General features: G+C 38.1%; 1 protein-coding gene across 2 annotated transcripts in view; it reads right to left on the minus strand.

The window, feature by feature from the left end:
* MCM9 (minichromosome maintenance 9 homologous recombination repair factor) overlaps nt 1–16,915 on the minus strand; it is an 82,301-nt gene that overhangs the window by 23,641 nt on the left and 41,745 nt on the right. For both annotated transcript variants that reach the window (XM_067011717.1, XM_059083866.2), the window contains exon 8: nt 6,169–6,343. In XM_067011717.1, the coding sequence (XP_066867818.1) occupies nt 6,169–6,343 (175 nt within the window). The remainder of the gene's footprint in view (nt 1–6,168; nt 6,344–16,915) is intronic.

Raw genomic sequence — 16,915 nt, forward strand, 5'->3', positions numbered from 1 at the left:
AGCTCTCTCAAATGACTTCACACAGTCATGTGGCATTGTGCTGCCATTTGCCAGTTGCAGGGACTGATTTGCACAGACTAAACAGGTACATTCAAATACTGATACCGCCTTTTAAGCTTATACAGCATCCTTTCCTTCTTGGTTTCTTCTTCTATTTCATTAAGCAGCCAGGACAAATGTAAAGTGTGAAACTCCCAAACTTTAAAAATGTTTTCAGATTTAAGTAACATAAGCAGAGAACAATAAAACTATTGGTCTTTTCAAACAAATATGGATTCAATAAGACCTATATTTTGGTACTAACACTGTAAGTTACATTTTAGTAGACTGTAGATATCTGTAGTAGACATCCTGAGTATTTTAGCATTTTTTTCTATTCTGACTGCCCATAACAACCTTTTACACCACAGAAATCATATTGACTGATTCTCTCCCAGCCCCTTGTGCATTTGAATGGTGGGTATATGGCTTATGATATGCCCTCGCAGGTATATGCTCACCACATGGATAAACTTTAACCTCAACTTAAAAAATAGTTTGTGGAACTGGCACAGTTACATGGAACAATTAAGTGTGTGGGTCTTATTTTTTAAAAGAATCCTCTACTTCTATGCAATGTATATAAAGTCACACACACACACACACACACACACACCTCTCTCTATGAGATTCCCTGCAGCCTTGGCGGTCAGCCATTCTGATCCAGCAGTTCACGTTGATACCCTTAAGGGAGATTATAATTCAAACAAAAATTCCTTCACAAGTCAATCAGACTTTAGTCACTTGAGACATGAGAGAGACAACGAGACAGAGAAAACAAAAGCAGACATATCAAAGAGTTCCTAAAAATGATGCTGCAAGGTATCAAACATCTCAAAGACAATCTTGACATGGTCTTAGAGAATGAGCCCAGAACACCTGGATGATGATGGCTCATTGAAGGACTCCTATTCTAGGGGACAAAAGCCAAAGGAAGAAAAGTCTGAACTGGGGAGTGAGGAGTAGGTAAGGTGTTTCAAGAGGAAAATTCAGAGTATCCTTATTTTATTTTAGTTGAATACATGATTAAGAATTCCCTTTTCATACTTAACCCTTCTTACCTGCTTACTAATGAACAACCTGACATGCTTTATGTATCTAGAGACATTTTCTGAAAGAGTTCTGCATTTGGCAATTAACTGTATACTTTCCATCAGGACAGCTATTACAGTGACGTCAAAATAAAAGTTAAAAAAAAACATAAAAGGACAATTTGAATGGAGGAATAAAGATCATATAATTGGTGGGAGCTATGAGCTGGGGAGAAATTGTAAGAACTTCTACAAACTACAGAGCTTGACCAAGAGTTTACAACTCACTAGGTACATGAGACTAAGTATTGTCTTTTAAAACCATCCTTTTTGTCCATCTCTTTGAAATCCACTGAGCTCAAGACTTTTTCATGAAGAGCTACCTCTTATTTAGACTGATTCACCAGGGTACTCTGTCTGTGTAAACAAACTATTGTTTCCCAGCACGACAAATCTACTAGTACTTACAACTGACATATGACTTGTTCTTTGGTATATTTCTTAAGTGATTCTTTGTCCTCATTATAGTCCTGGACAGGCCAACCACTGGAATGCCCACCAAGCACATTAACTCCACAATCCCTTGTACGTAAACTGCCGTACATGGACGACTGGCTGGGCCGGATATTGGAACCTGACCCAAGAGCAGTCAGCCAAGAAACTGGCCAGAGGTCTCTGAGCTGCTCTTGCATAAATCTTCTAATAGGGGTGACAATATCTAACTGGGCCTCTCTTGAGGGTATCTGAAATGGGCACAAGAGGGAGAGCTGAAGTACTAAAAGGAGGTGAACAAGCCTAAAACACACACAAACACACAAATAAATCAAAGACAGAGAATATATCTGAGTCACAACAATGGGAGAGCAGGTCTGAAAATGAATATACTTCTGATGCTAAGGTGGCAATGAGATAATATAGCTATTTTATATCTACAAACTCCCATCCCCCAAATTATGTTCCAGTCACACCAAAATGCAGCTTTTACTCTCCCACATACCCTAGCAGGCCTGGCTTAAGGTGTATTTCAGGTAACTTGAGCTAATGTTGTACAACCATTTATGTGTACTGCAAAAAAAAAAGTACACAAATGGTTGTACAAAAATGTGAATGGGTTATATTTTTTTCAAATTTGTATATTATTTTTTATTGTGGTAAAAAATGCATATCACAAAATTCACCATCTTAACCATTTCTTTTTTTTTCTTTTTGCGGTACGCGGGCCTCTCACTGTCATGGCCTCTCCCTTTGTGGAGCACAGGCTCCAGACGCGCAGGCTCAGCGGCCATGGCTCACGGGCCCAGCCGCTCCGCGGCATGTGGGATCTTCCCGGACTGGGGCAGGCACGAACCCGTGTCCCCCATGCATCGGCAGGCGGACTCTCAACCACTGTGCCACCAGGGAAGCCCCATCTTAACCATTTCTAAGTGTACATGCAATAGTGTTAAATGTGTTCAAATTGTTGTGTGACCAGTCTCCAGCACTTCATCTTGCAAAATTGAAACTGAACCGCAAAACTGTTTTCCATAGTGGCTGCATCATTTTATATTTTATATTTCCAATAATCCACAAGGATTCCAGGTGCTCCAATTGCTCCCCACCCTCACAAACACTTGTTCTTTTCTGTTTTGTTTGTTTGTTTGTTTGTTTTATGGTAGCCTCCTAACATTTGTGTGGTGATACCTCATTGTGTTTGATTTGCATTTTCCTAGTGATTAGTGATGCTGAGCATCTTTTCATGTGCTTGCTGGCCATCTGTGTATCATCTTTGGATAAATGTGTATTCAAGTTCTTTGCCCAGTTTTTAACTTGATTATTTTGTGTTGCTGAGCTGTAGGAGTTCTTTATATATTCTGGCTATTAACTCCTTTTCAGATACATTATTTGCAAATATTTTCTCTGATTCCACATGTTAATTTTTCACTCCATTGCATCCTTTGATGCTCCGAAGTTTTAAATGTTGATGTAGTCCAAATAAATAAATACATAAATAAATAAATCTATCATCTTGCTAATTATATTCTCTTTGTCTCATCTATTCTTTGTTCCCTTTTTCTTCTCTTCCTGCCTTCTTTTGGATTATTTATGATATCATTTTACCTCCACAACTTACTTACTAGTTTTAGTTTTGTCTTTTATTTTCTAGTGGTTGTTCTAGCATTTACATCTTTAATTTATTACAGTCTACCTTCAAATAATACCATACCACTTCAGGTAGAGTGCAAGGCCATCATAGTTAGTCTGGGGATTGGCACTGCTGTTGTGATCTTTACCCTTAGTGCAGCACAGACTTCAAATTCTTTCTGTGCTGAACTGTCATTACCCTGTGCTTTGTGTGGCAGTGTGGGGCAGAGCTGGAACATTATCCTCGGAGTTTCTGCTCCACCTTCAGCTTTCAGCAGTCCCTGCATACCTGCACCAGAGGGGTCTCATTCCACACTCCAGTGCCTTCCCCAATGGCAGACTGCTATTGCGCATTACTGGTGTTAGGCTTATTTTGGGGCCAGGTTGGTTCTTGGTCTCCTGGTCTTAGGCAGGCGCTGTGTACCTACTCTTGGAGGGGACAGACCAGAGAGCTGTAAGGCTTCCTGTCCCTCCCACCTGTGGCGGCTGAACCCTGCCATGTATCTGTGGTGGGTCTCAGGCAGGAAGGGTCTTTCTCTCCCTTTCCCAGTGGCACAGACCTCTACTTTGTATTGGGTCAGAATCCTGGACCCGAGAGATTTTCCTGCCCTTCCCTTAGGAGGTGATGGCTTTTGTTTCTGTCCTCCTCCCCAAAGCAGCATCTTTTTGCCTGGCTCCTTTGGGAAGAAACGAAGGAAGATTCTCTAACCTCCTCCTCAGGCAGAAGGATTTTTTTGCTTCTAGCCTTCCTCCAGAGGCCCCGGGGATGAGAGGGTTTGTTGCCCTGGCCCCAGTGAGTTAAAAATTTGGCTTCATATGAAAGATGTGTCCGGAGAAGCAGCACGGCTTCGTGCCTAGTACCCAGCAGCAATCCCCGCTCAGGCCTGCATGACTGATGAGGGCAGGCGAGGCATCTGTGGAGACCCAAGGAGGAAGGGCTTACAAGTGAGAACTCCCCTTGTGCTTGGGGATCCCAGTTATTCTAAACTGATACCCTATCCCATATTTGGACTTCAGGAAATTTAAAATTTTTTAGTTATTTCCTCTTATTTGCTTCTATGGCGGCCACCACTTCCTCTCACGCTCTGTCAAAGGTGAACAGTCTGTGTGGCTCAACTCTCCTAGGAGGGGCTTGTCACACTTTGGAATTGAGTTCCCTTGATTTCCTTGTAAACTCAGCCCTCTGATACATTTGGAAAGTTATGACTTTTGTGAGCTCTCTGGATTTTTCTCATTAGGATGAGAGTGACATGCTCTTACAGCTTTCTACATCCTAAGTGGAAGAAGAACTCAGGCTTATGTTTTATATGTCTTTGCTTTTTTATTTCATTTAAAAAATAAATTTTGTGTTATAAAAATACTGCGCTGTGGTGGATTGAAAAACAACAATAAAACTGGTCCTTCGCCACAAATAGTACGAAAAGCAGCACTGTTCCATTGCATAAAGCAGTCATGATTATGACAAGATTGTCCAATCTGAGGGCACACTGTTTAGCTACAAGAACATTTCTTTTGGACCTTATGACATACTATGGATAAAGCACAAAAGGTTCATACTAATTCACATTTAGCAGAGGGTAAGGCAGTAGGAGTGGTTAATAAAATATTTTCACTTCCAAAGATTTCTTCTGTAGACTATCATATAGAGCTGCTAATTTCCTCCCTTTCTAAAACAGGTTCATAGCATTTGTCCCAATTTTCCCTGATGTAAGGGTTAATTATTTAGGAATCTTTCAAAATGTCTCAGATTGCCTCTGGAAAAGGCATATAAAAATAAACCATAGGTTCTACCAACCAGAAAAGGTGCTAATTAAATGGAGACAAAATAAGAAGAGAAAGTAGCCTTGAAGACACTTAGTAAAACTATATCTGTAATTTCCCCTGATAAAGAGTTTAGAAGCAATCATTATTTTAAAGTATGTTCTCTTATAACACTTTCATTATGGACTTATCCCTTGCTGCTCTTCAATCTTTCCCAACAAAATACTGAACACCTCAAGGATGGTGTTGTATCCATCTTTGTACTTCTCAGGGTCTAGCCCAGTGCCTGGCATATGCCAGGCACTGAATGATTATATATTAAGTGAAATGAATAGATTTGATAATGGTTCTGCCTATCTTTTTCCTCTGGGGTATATCCGTCTCTTACTGCCCTCTGCCCTTTCCTTTTTTGTGAGTGTATATATAGATCTCACAGAATCCCTATCTACCAGTGTCTGCCTGGCTCCCAGGTACCCACTACTCTTTGAAGACTCTGCTGGCAGCCCTTTTTGCCTGATCAGCTGGCCTCACATCTATAATAGGAGCCTTAGGACTGAGATAGTTCTGGCTCTGTTCTTTGCTTGGATGACCTGGCAGCCTGCTTGATGGTCAACCTTTGTAGCCAGGTAAGTTTCCCATAACCACCTCAGAGCCCGGGTGAATGGATTTCTATCTAAACCTACCTAAGTTTCCTCCTCATTGGTCACGTGCAGCCAGAGACTCACATACCTGAACCTCTGAGTCTCCTTGAGTCACAGTAGGTACTTCATCTTATGCTAATATATATTTTTTAGGTTTCTATATGTAGTGATAAACCTTCCATTAGGATATATAAGGAGAATGCCATCGAAAGCAGAAATTACAATTTTTTTCTTTTCAAATCTTTCAAAATTCCTAACATAGTACTATGCCCAGAGTAGACACACAATTACTGAATGAGAGGATGAATGCTGCATTGAAAGCTCTTCATAAGTTCCCTGCAAGAATTAAGTGAACTTACATTGATACTTTAGCCTTCCCTTACTTTTTCTCAACACCTCATTTTTACTTGTTCATGTATCTCCATGGGAAGACTAATGTGTGTTGAATGGTGATAACTGATAATCTCTTAGAGGACCAAACATACCTTGCAGTTCAATATGGTTCACATTTTCCCATAATCATATATTAACTAATCTCACTATTCCCATACATTTTAAAGAAAAGAAACTCTTACCCAGCCTTAGCAACACTTATGGTTTGTTGCTCCATTGCTTCGTGGATACTGGTTCTGTCATGCTCTTTGAGGCTATTAAACTCATCAATACAGCAAAGGCCTGCATCTGCAAGGACTAACGCCCCAGCCTCCAAATTCCATTCTCCTGAGTCTTTTACAGCAGTTACCGTCAGACCTAAGGAAACAAGCAAGCTATGTTAGCTTTTATTTTAGAAAGCGTATCTTATAACTATGAAGGTAAATAAATTCCTATATTTTAAAGGGAAGGGGATAGAGTCAAGGCTTTAATTTCTACCAACAACAGATGGCATCAGGACAGCTACTTCAGGTATCCATTCACTGGAAGATCTCGGGAGATTCTATGTTCTGAAAATCTAATATGTGTTATTGAGTATTTTGTGGCAGACAGAAGTCTCCCAATTTTCTGTCTCTCCTTGGTAGGTATGCTCACTGAGAAGTCTAAACTTTTAGACGGAGCAAACAGATCTCCAGAGATCTTATGACAATAAGTGCTGAACTATATGCTGTTTACAGAGAAGAGTCCAAAGACAGAGAACAGTAGATACTGCAGTCCAATGATGAAAATGAAACGTTTGCTGCCAGTCAGAGTGTGAAGGAGAGGATTCCCCTCATAAGTATTATCAGATTTTGAGTCATCCTTTATACTAGTCAATAAAGCAGAGCTGGTCAAAAGCAAAGGCTTTGGAGCCACCTAGACTTGGATTTGAACCTTGGATCTGTCATTCTGGCTGCCATATTGTAGACAAGTTTCCTAATACAGGCATACCTTGTTTTATTGAGCTGTGCTTCACTGCACTTCACAGATACTGTGTTTTTTACAAATTGAAGGTGTGTGGTAACCCTGAGTAGAGCAAGTGTACTGGTGCCATTTTTTCAACAGCATTTGCTTACTTCATGTCTCTGTGTCACATTTTGGTAATTCTCACAATACTTCAAACTTCTTCATGATTATTGCGTTTCTTGTGGTGATCTGTGATCGGTGATCTTTCCTGTTACTACTGTAACTGCAGGTGTGGTGGGAATAGTCAGAGAACTAGAATTAGAGGTGGAACCTGAGGACGTGACTGAATTGCTACAATCTCATGATAAAACTTTATGAGGAGTTGCTTCTTATGAATGGGCAAAGAAAGTGGTTTCTCGAGATGGAATCTACTGCTACTGAAGATGCTATGCAGATTACTGAAATGACAGCAAAGGATTTAGAAAATTACAGAAACTTAGCTGAAAAAAGCAGCAACAGGATTTGAGAGAATTGACTCCAATTTTGAAAGAAGTTCTACTGTGGGCAAAATGCTACCAAATATCATCACACACTACAGAGAAATCATTGGTGAGAGGAAGAGCCACTGATGCGGCAAACTTCCCTCGTGTCTTGTTTTAAGAAACTGCCACGGCCGCCCCAGCCTCCAGCAACCACCACCCTCATCAGTCAGCAGCATCCGCATCAAGACAAGGCCCTCCATCAGCAAAAAGATTATGACTTACTGAAGGCTCAGATGATGGTTTGCATTTTTTAGCAATAAACTATTTTTTAATTAAGGGGTATGTACTTTTTTTAAGATATAATGCTATTGCAGACCAAATGGACTACAGCATAGTGTAAACATAACTTTTATATCATTGGAAAACCAAAAAATTCATGTGACTTGCTTTACTGCAGTGCTCTGGAACTGAACCTGCAGTATCTCTGAGGTATGCCTGTATATCCAGGCCTCAGTTTATTTATCTATTAAAAAAAAAGGATAACAATAGAAAATACTTAACAGATTCTTAGATATTCAAATAGAATATAAATAAAGCTCTTTAAAAGGAGCACAATGAGTAATTATAATAACTACTGTTGATAAAAATTAATAAACCTCTGGCTAGACTGATCAAGGAAAAAAAAGGAGGAGATACAAGTTATAAATATCAGGAATGAAAGAGGGGACATCACTATAGGCCCTAAGGACATTGAACTAATAATAAGGAACTCTATGTCCTAGCTTAGATGAAATGGTCAAATTCTTCGAAATATATAAACTGCCAAAGTTTATCTAAAAAGGAATAGATAACTTGCAAAATCCTGCATTTACTTTGAAAATTGATTCTATAGTTAAAGAAGATGCAAAACAGAAACCTACAGGCTGAGATGACTTCATGGTTAAACCTACCAAACATTTATGGAAGAAATAATACCGATTATACCAAAACTTTCAGAAATATAGAGAAACAAGGAACACCTCCTAACTCATTTAATGAAGCCAGCATTATCATGATACCAAAAACAAATAAAGACATACTAAAACTACACACCAGTACCCCTCATTAATATAGATGCAAAAAACTCTGAAAAAATAAAAGTAAATCAAACAATATATAAAATGATAACATCATAACTAAATGAAGTTTACCTTGAGAATGCAAGGCTAATTCAACATTCAACTATTAATCACTGCAATTCATCATATCAACAAACTAAGGAAGAAAAAGCAAACCTCAACAGATACAGAAAAAAACATTTGATAAAACTCAACAATCATTCATGATTAAAAAGAAAAGAAGAAATCTCTCAGAAAGCTAGGGAACAGAGGGAACTTCTTCAATCTGAAAAAGGGTATTTACAAAAATCCTGCAGCTAACATACTTAATGATAAAAGACTGAATGCATACCCCCAAGATCAGAACATGGCATGGATATCAGCTCTCATCACTCTTATTCAAAAATCATACTGGAGGTTCTAGCCAGCGAAATAAAACAAGGAAAAGAAATAAACAATGTACAGATCGAAAAGGAAAAATTAAAATTGTTTATACTTGCAGAAAATGATTACATAGAAAATTCCAGATAATCTACCAAAAAAATACTAAAACTAATAAGTAAGTGTAGCAATGTTGCAGGGTGTAAGTCAATATACAAAAATCAACTATCTTTCTATACATTAGGAAAAAACAATTAGAAATTGCAATTTTAAAATAATATATTTATAATATTACCCCCAAATATGAATACTTGGTTATAAATCTTAAAAAAGATGTGTAAGATCTGTGTGCAAAAACTACAAAACATTGATAAAGGAAATCAAAGATGATGTAATCAAATCAAGAGATATTCCATGTTCATGGAATGAACTGAAAACTCAATACTTTTAAGATGTTTCCCCAAACTGCTCTATAGATTCAATGCAAGTCCAAACAAAATCCTAGTGGCATTTTTCTTGTTATAGAAATTGACAAGGTGATTATAAAATTTAAATGGAGAAGCAAAGAAAATAGAAGAATCAAACCAAAAAAGAAACTAGGAGGTCTCACATGACCCTATTTCCAGATTTACTGCAAAGCTGAAGTAATCAATTTTGTGTGGTACTGGAGAAAAGATATAGACAGACAGAATAATGAAATAGAATAAGTGTCCAAAAATAGGCCCACAAATATATGGTCAAGTAATTTTTGATAAAAATGAAAAAGCAATTCGATAGAGGAAGGATAATCTATTCCACAAATGGTGCTGCAATAATTGGATATCCTTATGCAAACAGAAAAAAAATCAATATTTCTCCATACCTCACATTTAACACAAAAATTAACTCATAATGAATTAAAGACCTAAATGAAAAATGTAAAACTTATAGAAGAAAACATAGGAAAAAAGCTATGTGAGCTCCTCTCGTTTCTGGTGCAGCACTTAAAGAGCTCAGAAGTTGCTAATCCATCCTAAAAAGTGAAAACCTAAACAAACTGAAAAATCAACAATTGTTCTAAGATCCATCAAAAAAAATGAGCTCACAGGGCAAACTGCTGCCCCCCAAATTGGAAAGACAGAGAATTATAACTTACCAGAACAGAAGCCTCTATGGGCACCAGCACTGGGACAGGAAACCCTGAACTGTAACTGACAAATTGCTGGAGCCTCTGTGTGGACAACTCTGAGAATTAAAAATTCCTTAGGAACCCAGTCATGGAGGGGGTGGGTACACACACTTCTGTGAGTTTCACCTCCAAGAGCTCTACCAGGTTCTCACATTGAATATCAACAATTTGTCTCTGACATTGTAAACAGAGAGATTCAAAGTCTAAGAAAAAATCAAAAAGAAATTCTAGAGATCAAAATCACTAGATATGAAGAATGCCTTTGATGGGCTCACTTGTAGAGGGGACATGGCTAAGGAAAGAATCTCTGAGAATAAGGATACTCAGTAGAAATTTCCAAAACTGAAAAGTAAAGAGAAAAACATGGAAAATAACAGAACAGAATATCCAAGAACTATGGAACAACTACAAAAGGTGTAACATACACACAGTGTATATAATGGAAATACCAGAAGAAGAAAGAGAGAAGGAACAGAAGCAGTGTTTGAAGCAATAATGAGAAATTCCCAAAATTAATGTCAGACACCAAATCATGGATCCAGAAAATTCAGAGACTATAAAGCAGGAGAAACACTAAGGAAACCATACCTATGCATATGATTTAAACTTTAGAAAATCAAAGGTAAAGAAAAAAGTCTTGAAAAAAGCCAGAGGTGGGGATAAACCACCTTACCTATAGAGGAGCATAAATGAGAATTATATCCAACTTCCCCTCAGAATATTTCAATACAATCTAAAAAATACATTAAGGCAAGACTAGCATTCAGAAGTGAAGATAAAATCACACTAAGTTCTGCACTGGTTAGATAACATCCAGAGCAGGAGTCAGCAAACTATGATCTGTGGGCAAAATCTGGCCCAACCACCTGTTTTTGTAAAAATCGTTTTCTGGAACACAGTCATGCTCATCATTTACATATTGTCTATGGCTGTTTTCACACTACAATGGTAGAGTCAAGTACTTGTGAGAGACATTGAATGGCCCTCAAAAATCTAAAATATTTATATCTGGCCCTTTACAGAAAAAAGTTGCTGACTCCTGATGTACAGTATTAATATCTACATTGAGAATCAAATTTTAAAAGAAATACTAATAAAAAAGAAAGTAAACAAATAATGAAGGACATGGAAATAATGCCACTTAAAAAATAGTTTACTGCATAGGCTATGATTAGCCTGAAACAAAGATTTAGAGAAGAGAAAGTAATAATTATTACATATTTAGAGAACTACCCTATGGAAGAGCAATTAGGCTAATTTGGGGTGGCTTCAAAGAAATAACTGAGACCAACGTGCAGAATTTTACAGGGAACTACTGGAAACCTTGAGGTGTTTAAAAAGGAATGAGCTACCTTGCAAAGTAATAAACTTTTTGTCAAAGTAATCTTTAAGTAAAAGTGGAAAGTCCACTTATCAGAGATAGTGTAGAAAGGTATTTATGCAATGAATAGTTGGCTGAACAACGCGAAATTAGAGAACAACGAGATGAAAGAAAATGAAGACACAACATACCACAACTAATGGGATGCAGCTAAAGCAGTGCTTAGAGAGTAACTTATAGCTATAAATGTCTACATTAAAAAAGAAGATAGGGCTTCCCTGACGGCGCAGTGGTTGGGAATCTGCCTGCCAATGCAGGGGACACGGGTTCGAGCCCTGGTCCCGGAAGATCCCACATGCCGCAGAGCAACTAAGCCCGTGAGCAACAGCTACTGAGCCTGCGCGTCCGGAGCCCGTGCTCCTCAACAAGAGAGGCCGTGATAGTGAGAGGCCCGCGCACCGCGATGAAGAGTGGCCCCCGCTCGCAGCAACTGGAGAAAGCCCTCGCGCAGCAACGAAGACCCAACACAGCCAAAAATAAATAAATAAATTTTAAAAAAAAAGAAGATAGATCTCAAATCAACAATCTATGCTGCCACCTTAAGACACTGGAAATAAAGCAGAGCAAACTAAACCCAAAGCAAGCGGAAGGAAGCAAATAATATATAACAGAAACTACTGAAACAGATATAAAAACAATAGAGAAAATTAATGAATCCAAAAATTGACAAATTTTAGCTAGACTGACCAAGCCAAAAAGAGAGAAGAATAAAATTACTAAAATCAGGAATCAAAAAGATGGGACATTATTAATGACTTTACAGAAATAAAAAGTATTACAAAGGGACACAACAAATAACTGTATATCAACTAATTAGACAATTTAGATGAAATTGACAAAACTCTAAAAAGACACTACCAAAACTGACTCAAGAAGAAAAAGAAAATCTGAACAGACCTATAATAAGTAGGGATTGAATTAGTAATTTAAAAACTACCCACAGGGGCTTCCCTGGTGGCGCAGTGGTTGAGAATCCGCCTGCCGATGCAGGAGACACGGGTTCGTGCCCTGGTCCGGGAAGATCCCACATGCTGCGGAGCGACTGAGCCCGTGAGCCATGGCCGTTGGGCCTGTGCGTCCGGAGCCTGTGCTCCGCAACGGGAGAGGCCACAACAGTGAGAGGCCCGCGTACCACAAAAAAAAAAAAAAAATTAAAAAAAATAAAAACTACCCACAAAGAGAAAACCATACACAGATGGCCTCACTGGTGAATTCTACCAAACATTAAAAGAATCAAATATGAATCCTTCACAAACTCTTCTTAGAAGTAGAAAAGGAGGAAATACTTTCTAACTTGTTCTCTATGACAACAGTATTACCCATACACCAAAAATCAAAGTAAAGACCAATATCTCTTACGACTACATATACGAAAATCCTCAACAAAATACTAGCAAACCAAATTCAGCAATATATAAAAAGGATTATATAACCATAACCCAGTGAGATTTATCTCAGGAATCCAAGATTGGTGGTATAACATCTGGAAATCAATTAATGTAATATCCTCATACTAATAGAATTAGGGACAAAAGGCATATGATCTTCTCAATAGAGGCAGGAAAAGCACTTGACAAAATTCAACCATCCTTCATGAAAAAACACTGAAACCAGGAACAGAAGAGAACTTCTTCAACCTGATAAAGGACATCTTCTTCAACCTGATAAACCCAGAACTAACATCATTCTTGATGTAAGACTGAATGCTTCCCTGTTAAGATGAGAAACAAGACAGGGATGTTCACTCTCACTACTTCTATTCAACACTGTACTGGAGGTTCTAGGAAGGGCAATTAGGCAAAAAATGAAATAACAGACATCCGGAGGGAAAGGGAGAAGTAAAACTATCCCTGTTTGCAGATGACATGATCTTACATATAGAAAATCCTAAGGAAACCACTAAAAACTACAACTAACAAATGAGTTCATCAAGGTTGAAGGATACAAAATCAATTTTTAAAAATCCATTTTATCTCTATATACTTGCAATGAAGAATACGAAAATATAATTAAGAAAGTAATTCCATTTACAAAGTCTCAAAAAGAATAAAATACTTAGGAATGAATTTAACAAAAGAAGTATATAAAACTTATACTGTGAAAAGTACAGAACGTTGTTGAAAGAAATTGAAAATGACGTAAATGAAAAACACCCCATATTCAGACTTTTTCTGCTTGTGCTTTTTATCATCTCTCAAAAATATGGCCTAATCAAGGGCCAGAAGATTGATGCCTGTGTTTCCTTCTAAGAGTTTTATACTTTTAGCACCTTATGCTGATGTCTTTGAGCCAGCTTGAATTATTTTTTGTATATGGTGTGAATAGGGATCCAAATTTATATTTTTGCATGTGGATGTCCAATTTCCCAGCAGTAACTTTTGAAAAGACGATTCTTTCCCTAATGAATTGTCTTGGAACCCTTATCAAAAATGAACTGACCATAAATGTATGGGTTTATTTCTGGACAATCAACTCTGTCCCGTTGGTCTATATTGTTATGCCATTACCACACTGGACTTCATCAAAATTAAAACCTTTTGTGATGCAAAAGACACCCCCAAGAAAATGAAAAGATAAGCTACACTACAGGAGAAAAATTTTGCAAACCTGGTAAATACAAGTCTCTTAATCAGAGACTATATATTCTATCTATATTTAGAATATATAAATAACTCACAATCTAACCATAAAAAGACAAACAATCCAATTTTTTAGATAGCTAAAGGAGCTGAAAAGATATTTCTCTACAGAAGATATACAAATGGCTGATAAGCAAATGAAAAATGCTCAACATCTTTAGCCACCAGGGAAATGTAAATCAAAACCACAGTGAGAACGACTGCTCACAGCACCCATAGGTATAATCAGAAAGACACAGTAACAAGTGTTGGTGAGGATGTGGAGAAATTGGAAAGCTTATACACTGTTGGTGGGAATGTGAAATGGTGCAGCCACTCTGGAAAACAGTCTAGTAGCTTCTCGTTACCATATGATCCAACAACTCCACTCTTAAGCATATACCCAGAAAAATGAAAACATATGTTCTGCACAAAAATCTGTATACAAATGTTGATAGCAACATATCCATTATTTAAAAAAAAATCACTGTGTAATCATACTGGGAGTATTTGGAGATAGATTCTTTGCATGCTGGATTCAAGTCCTTAACAGGCACAAATTCTACCAACGAGATCTACCAGTTAATTAGCTATCAGTTCAATGTGAAACCTTTCCACTTCCTATCCTTTCTAGTTTTCTACCTTTTCTAAATAACTCTGCATATAAGGCCTCCAATCTCAGGAAGCTGACTTGCCTAGCTTCCGTCAAGCATGACTCCATCTAACGTCATTTGTCTCTATAGTAACCGACTAAAAAAGTTGCTGTGCTCAGCAGAGGCTTTGTGCAAGCAGTGGTCCAGCCTAGAGATGTTTTAAAGACTTGAGTCCCCTCTCTACTTACCACTGAATTCTTCCTGATACTAGGAAAAGGAGAGAGCCTCTAACAAACAGAAGAGGTGGAGGGTGAAAGACAAAAGGACAGAATGTAAAACATGAAGCACAGTGGACTACAAGTAGAGACTGAGTTCAAAAGGAAACAAGCTTAGAAGCAGCTTCATTTATAAAAGGACTAAGAACACATGGTTAAAAACTAGATACAAAAAACAGAATATAATTATCAAGCATTTCCATCCATATTCTTCTGGTCAGAAACAATACCATGATATTGACATCAGCAGGTTGTCCAAAAGAAACATGATTATGGTGCTTCAGAAAGCTGACTAATATTGATAGTGATCCAAAAGGTGTTTAACAGTATAGTCCAGCTATGGATAAGGGGCCAAACATAGCTTATCTCTTCAACAAATTTGTAACCTAACGGTGGGTGGCAATGAACACAAAACAGTGAAACTGTTACAGAGAATGGAGGAGCGGGACATACTTTATGTTATGTAACAAACATAAAAACCTTATTAAAAGTGTAATGATGCATTCCAGGATCTATCCTCCCCCACTCCCAATCACTCCTCCCGCAACAGGAGACTTGGCATCTGCAGCCTCAATGGGGAGGCTCCCACAGCTCTGCCTTGGCTGCAGCCTCCTCTTACTCCCAGTATATACCAGGGCAAAACTCATTCATGGAGCTTTGTTCCTCAAGAGTTCATTCAAGTCATTACTACAGTGTCTGCCAGCCTGTGGGTTCTTCCAGGAAATTATACCAATTGCTTTTCTGCAGGTAAAGTCCACTTTAAATATTATCCGACACAGTGGGCAGAAAACAGAGAAGCACTAAGTCAGTAATTAAAGGAGCAGGTTTCTGAGCACCAGTGTCCTCATTTGTTATCTGGAGATGATAATATCTTACCTTCCTATCATACCAGCATGCTACAAGTCTCAAAAACAGGTTATTTAAAATTTTTTTTACAAATAGTAAAGAAAACATCATAGGTATATACATATATACCATATATCTGTATGTATACCATATATATATACACACACACAGCCTTTATTGTGATACCATATTTTCCCTCCCATAGAACTTTAACCATTACTGTTAATGCATCTAACACTTATACTCTCTCTATATATATAATGAGTTATTATTATTAAAGTCATTACTCTTACTCTAGGAGTTATTCCTTCTAGAAATGTCTGTAAACTGCAGAAAATCTCTACGTTCTACATTCATACAGAAATTTTCATTTAAAACTATCGTGAAATTTTGACATCCTATAACTAATAATAATAGGGAGCCCTTTAAACTAACTAAAGATCATATTACAACAAGCCTTACATGAGAATTTTTTTAAGAGATGGGGACGATAATGCAAATGTCTTCTCAAAGAGAATTCAACACAGTGATAATATAATTACCCCAGGTGAAATTTAGGATTTGAACAAAGGCAAGAGGTCAGCATTTCCATACCTATGATAACTTCTGCAGCAGGTAAGGTCTGAGATTTGATTTAATTCTTAGTTCTAATACATTTTAATCCAGTATATTTAATTTATTTTTTATTTTTGGCTGCACTGGGTCTCTGTTGCTGCACCCGGGCTTTTCTCTAGTTGAGGCGAGCGGGGGCTACTCTTTGCTGCGGTGCACTGGCTTCTCTTTGCGGTGGCCCTCCCTTGTTGAGGAGCGCCGGCTCAGTAGTTGTGGCACACGGACTTAGTTGTTCCGTGGCATGTGGGATCTTCCCGGACCAGGGCTCGAACCCGTGTCCCCTGCATTGGCAGGCGGATTCTTAACCACTGCGCCACCAGGGAAGCCCCTAATCCAGTATATTTTAACTTAATCCAATTTAATTCTAGTACATTTGAACTCACTCCTTCATCTAGTTTTGTGTGTGACCTCAATTTAACTTCAAGTTTAAGATACTTAGGAGCCCTCTGTAGATGAGCTTTGGAACACAGACGCGAGTTGCATCTGGTCTGCTCAGAATTTAAGGTGTGCACGCCCTACAGCAGGCACTTCCTCTGAGGAACAGCTACAGCA

Source organism: Kogia breviceps, chromosome 13, assembly GCF_026419965.1.
Source record: "Kogia breviceps isolate mKogBre1 chromosome 13, mKogBre1 haplotype 1, whole genome shotgun sequence".
NCBI lineage: Eukaryota > Metazoa > Chordata > Mammalia > Artiodactyla > Physeteridae > Kogia > Kogia breviceps.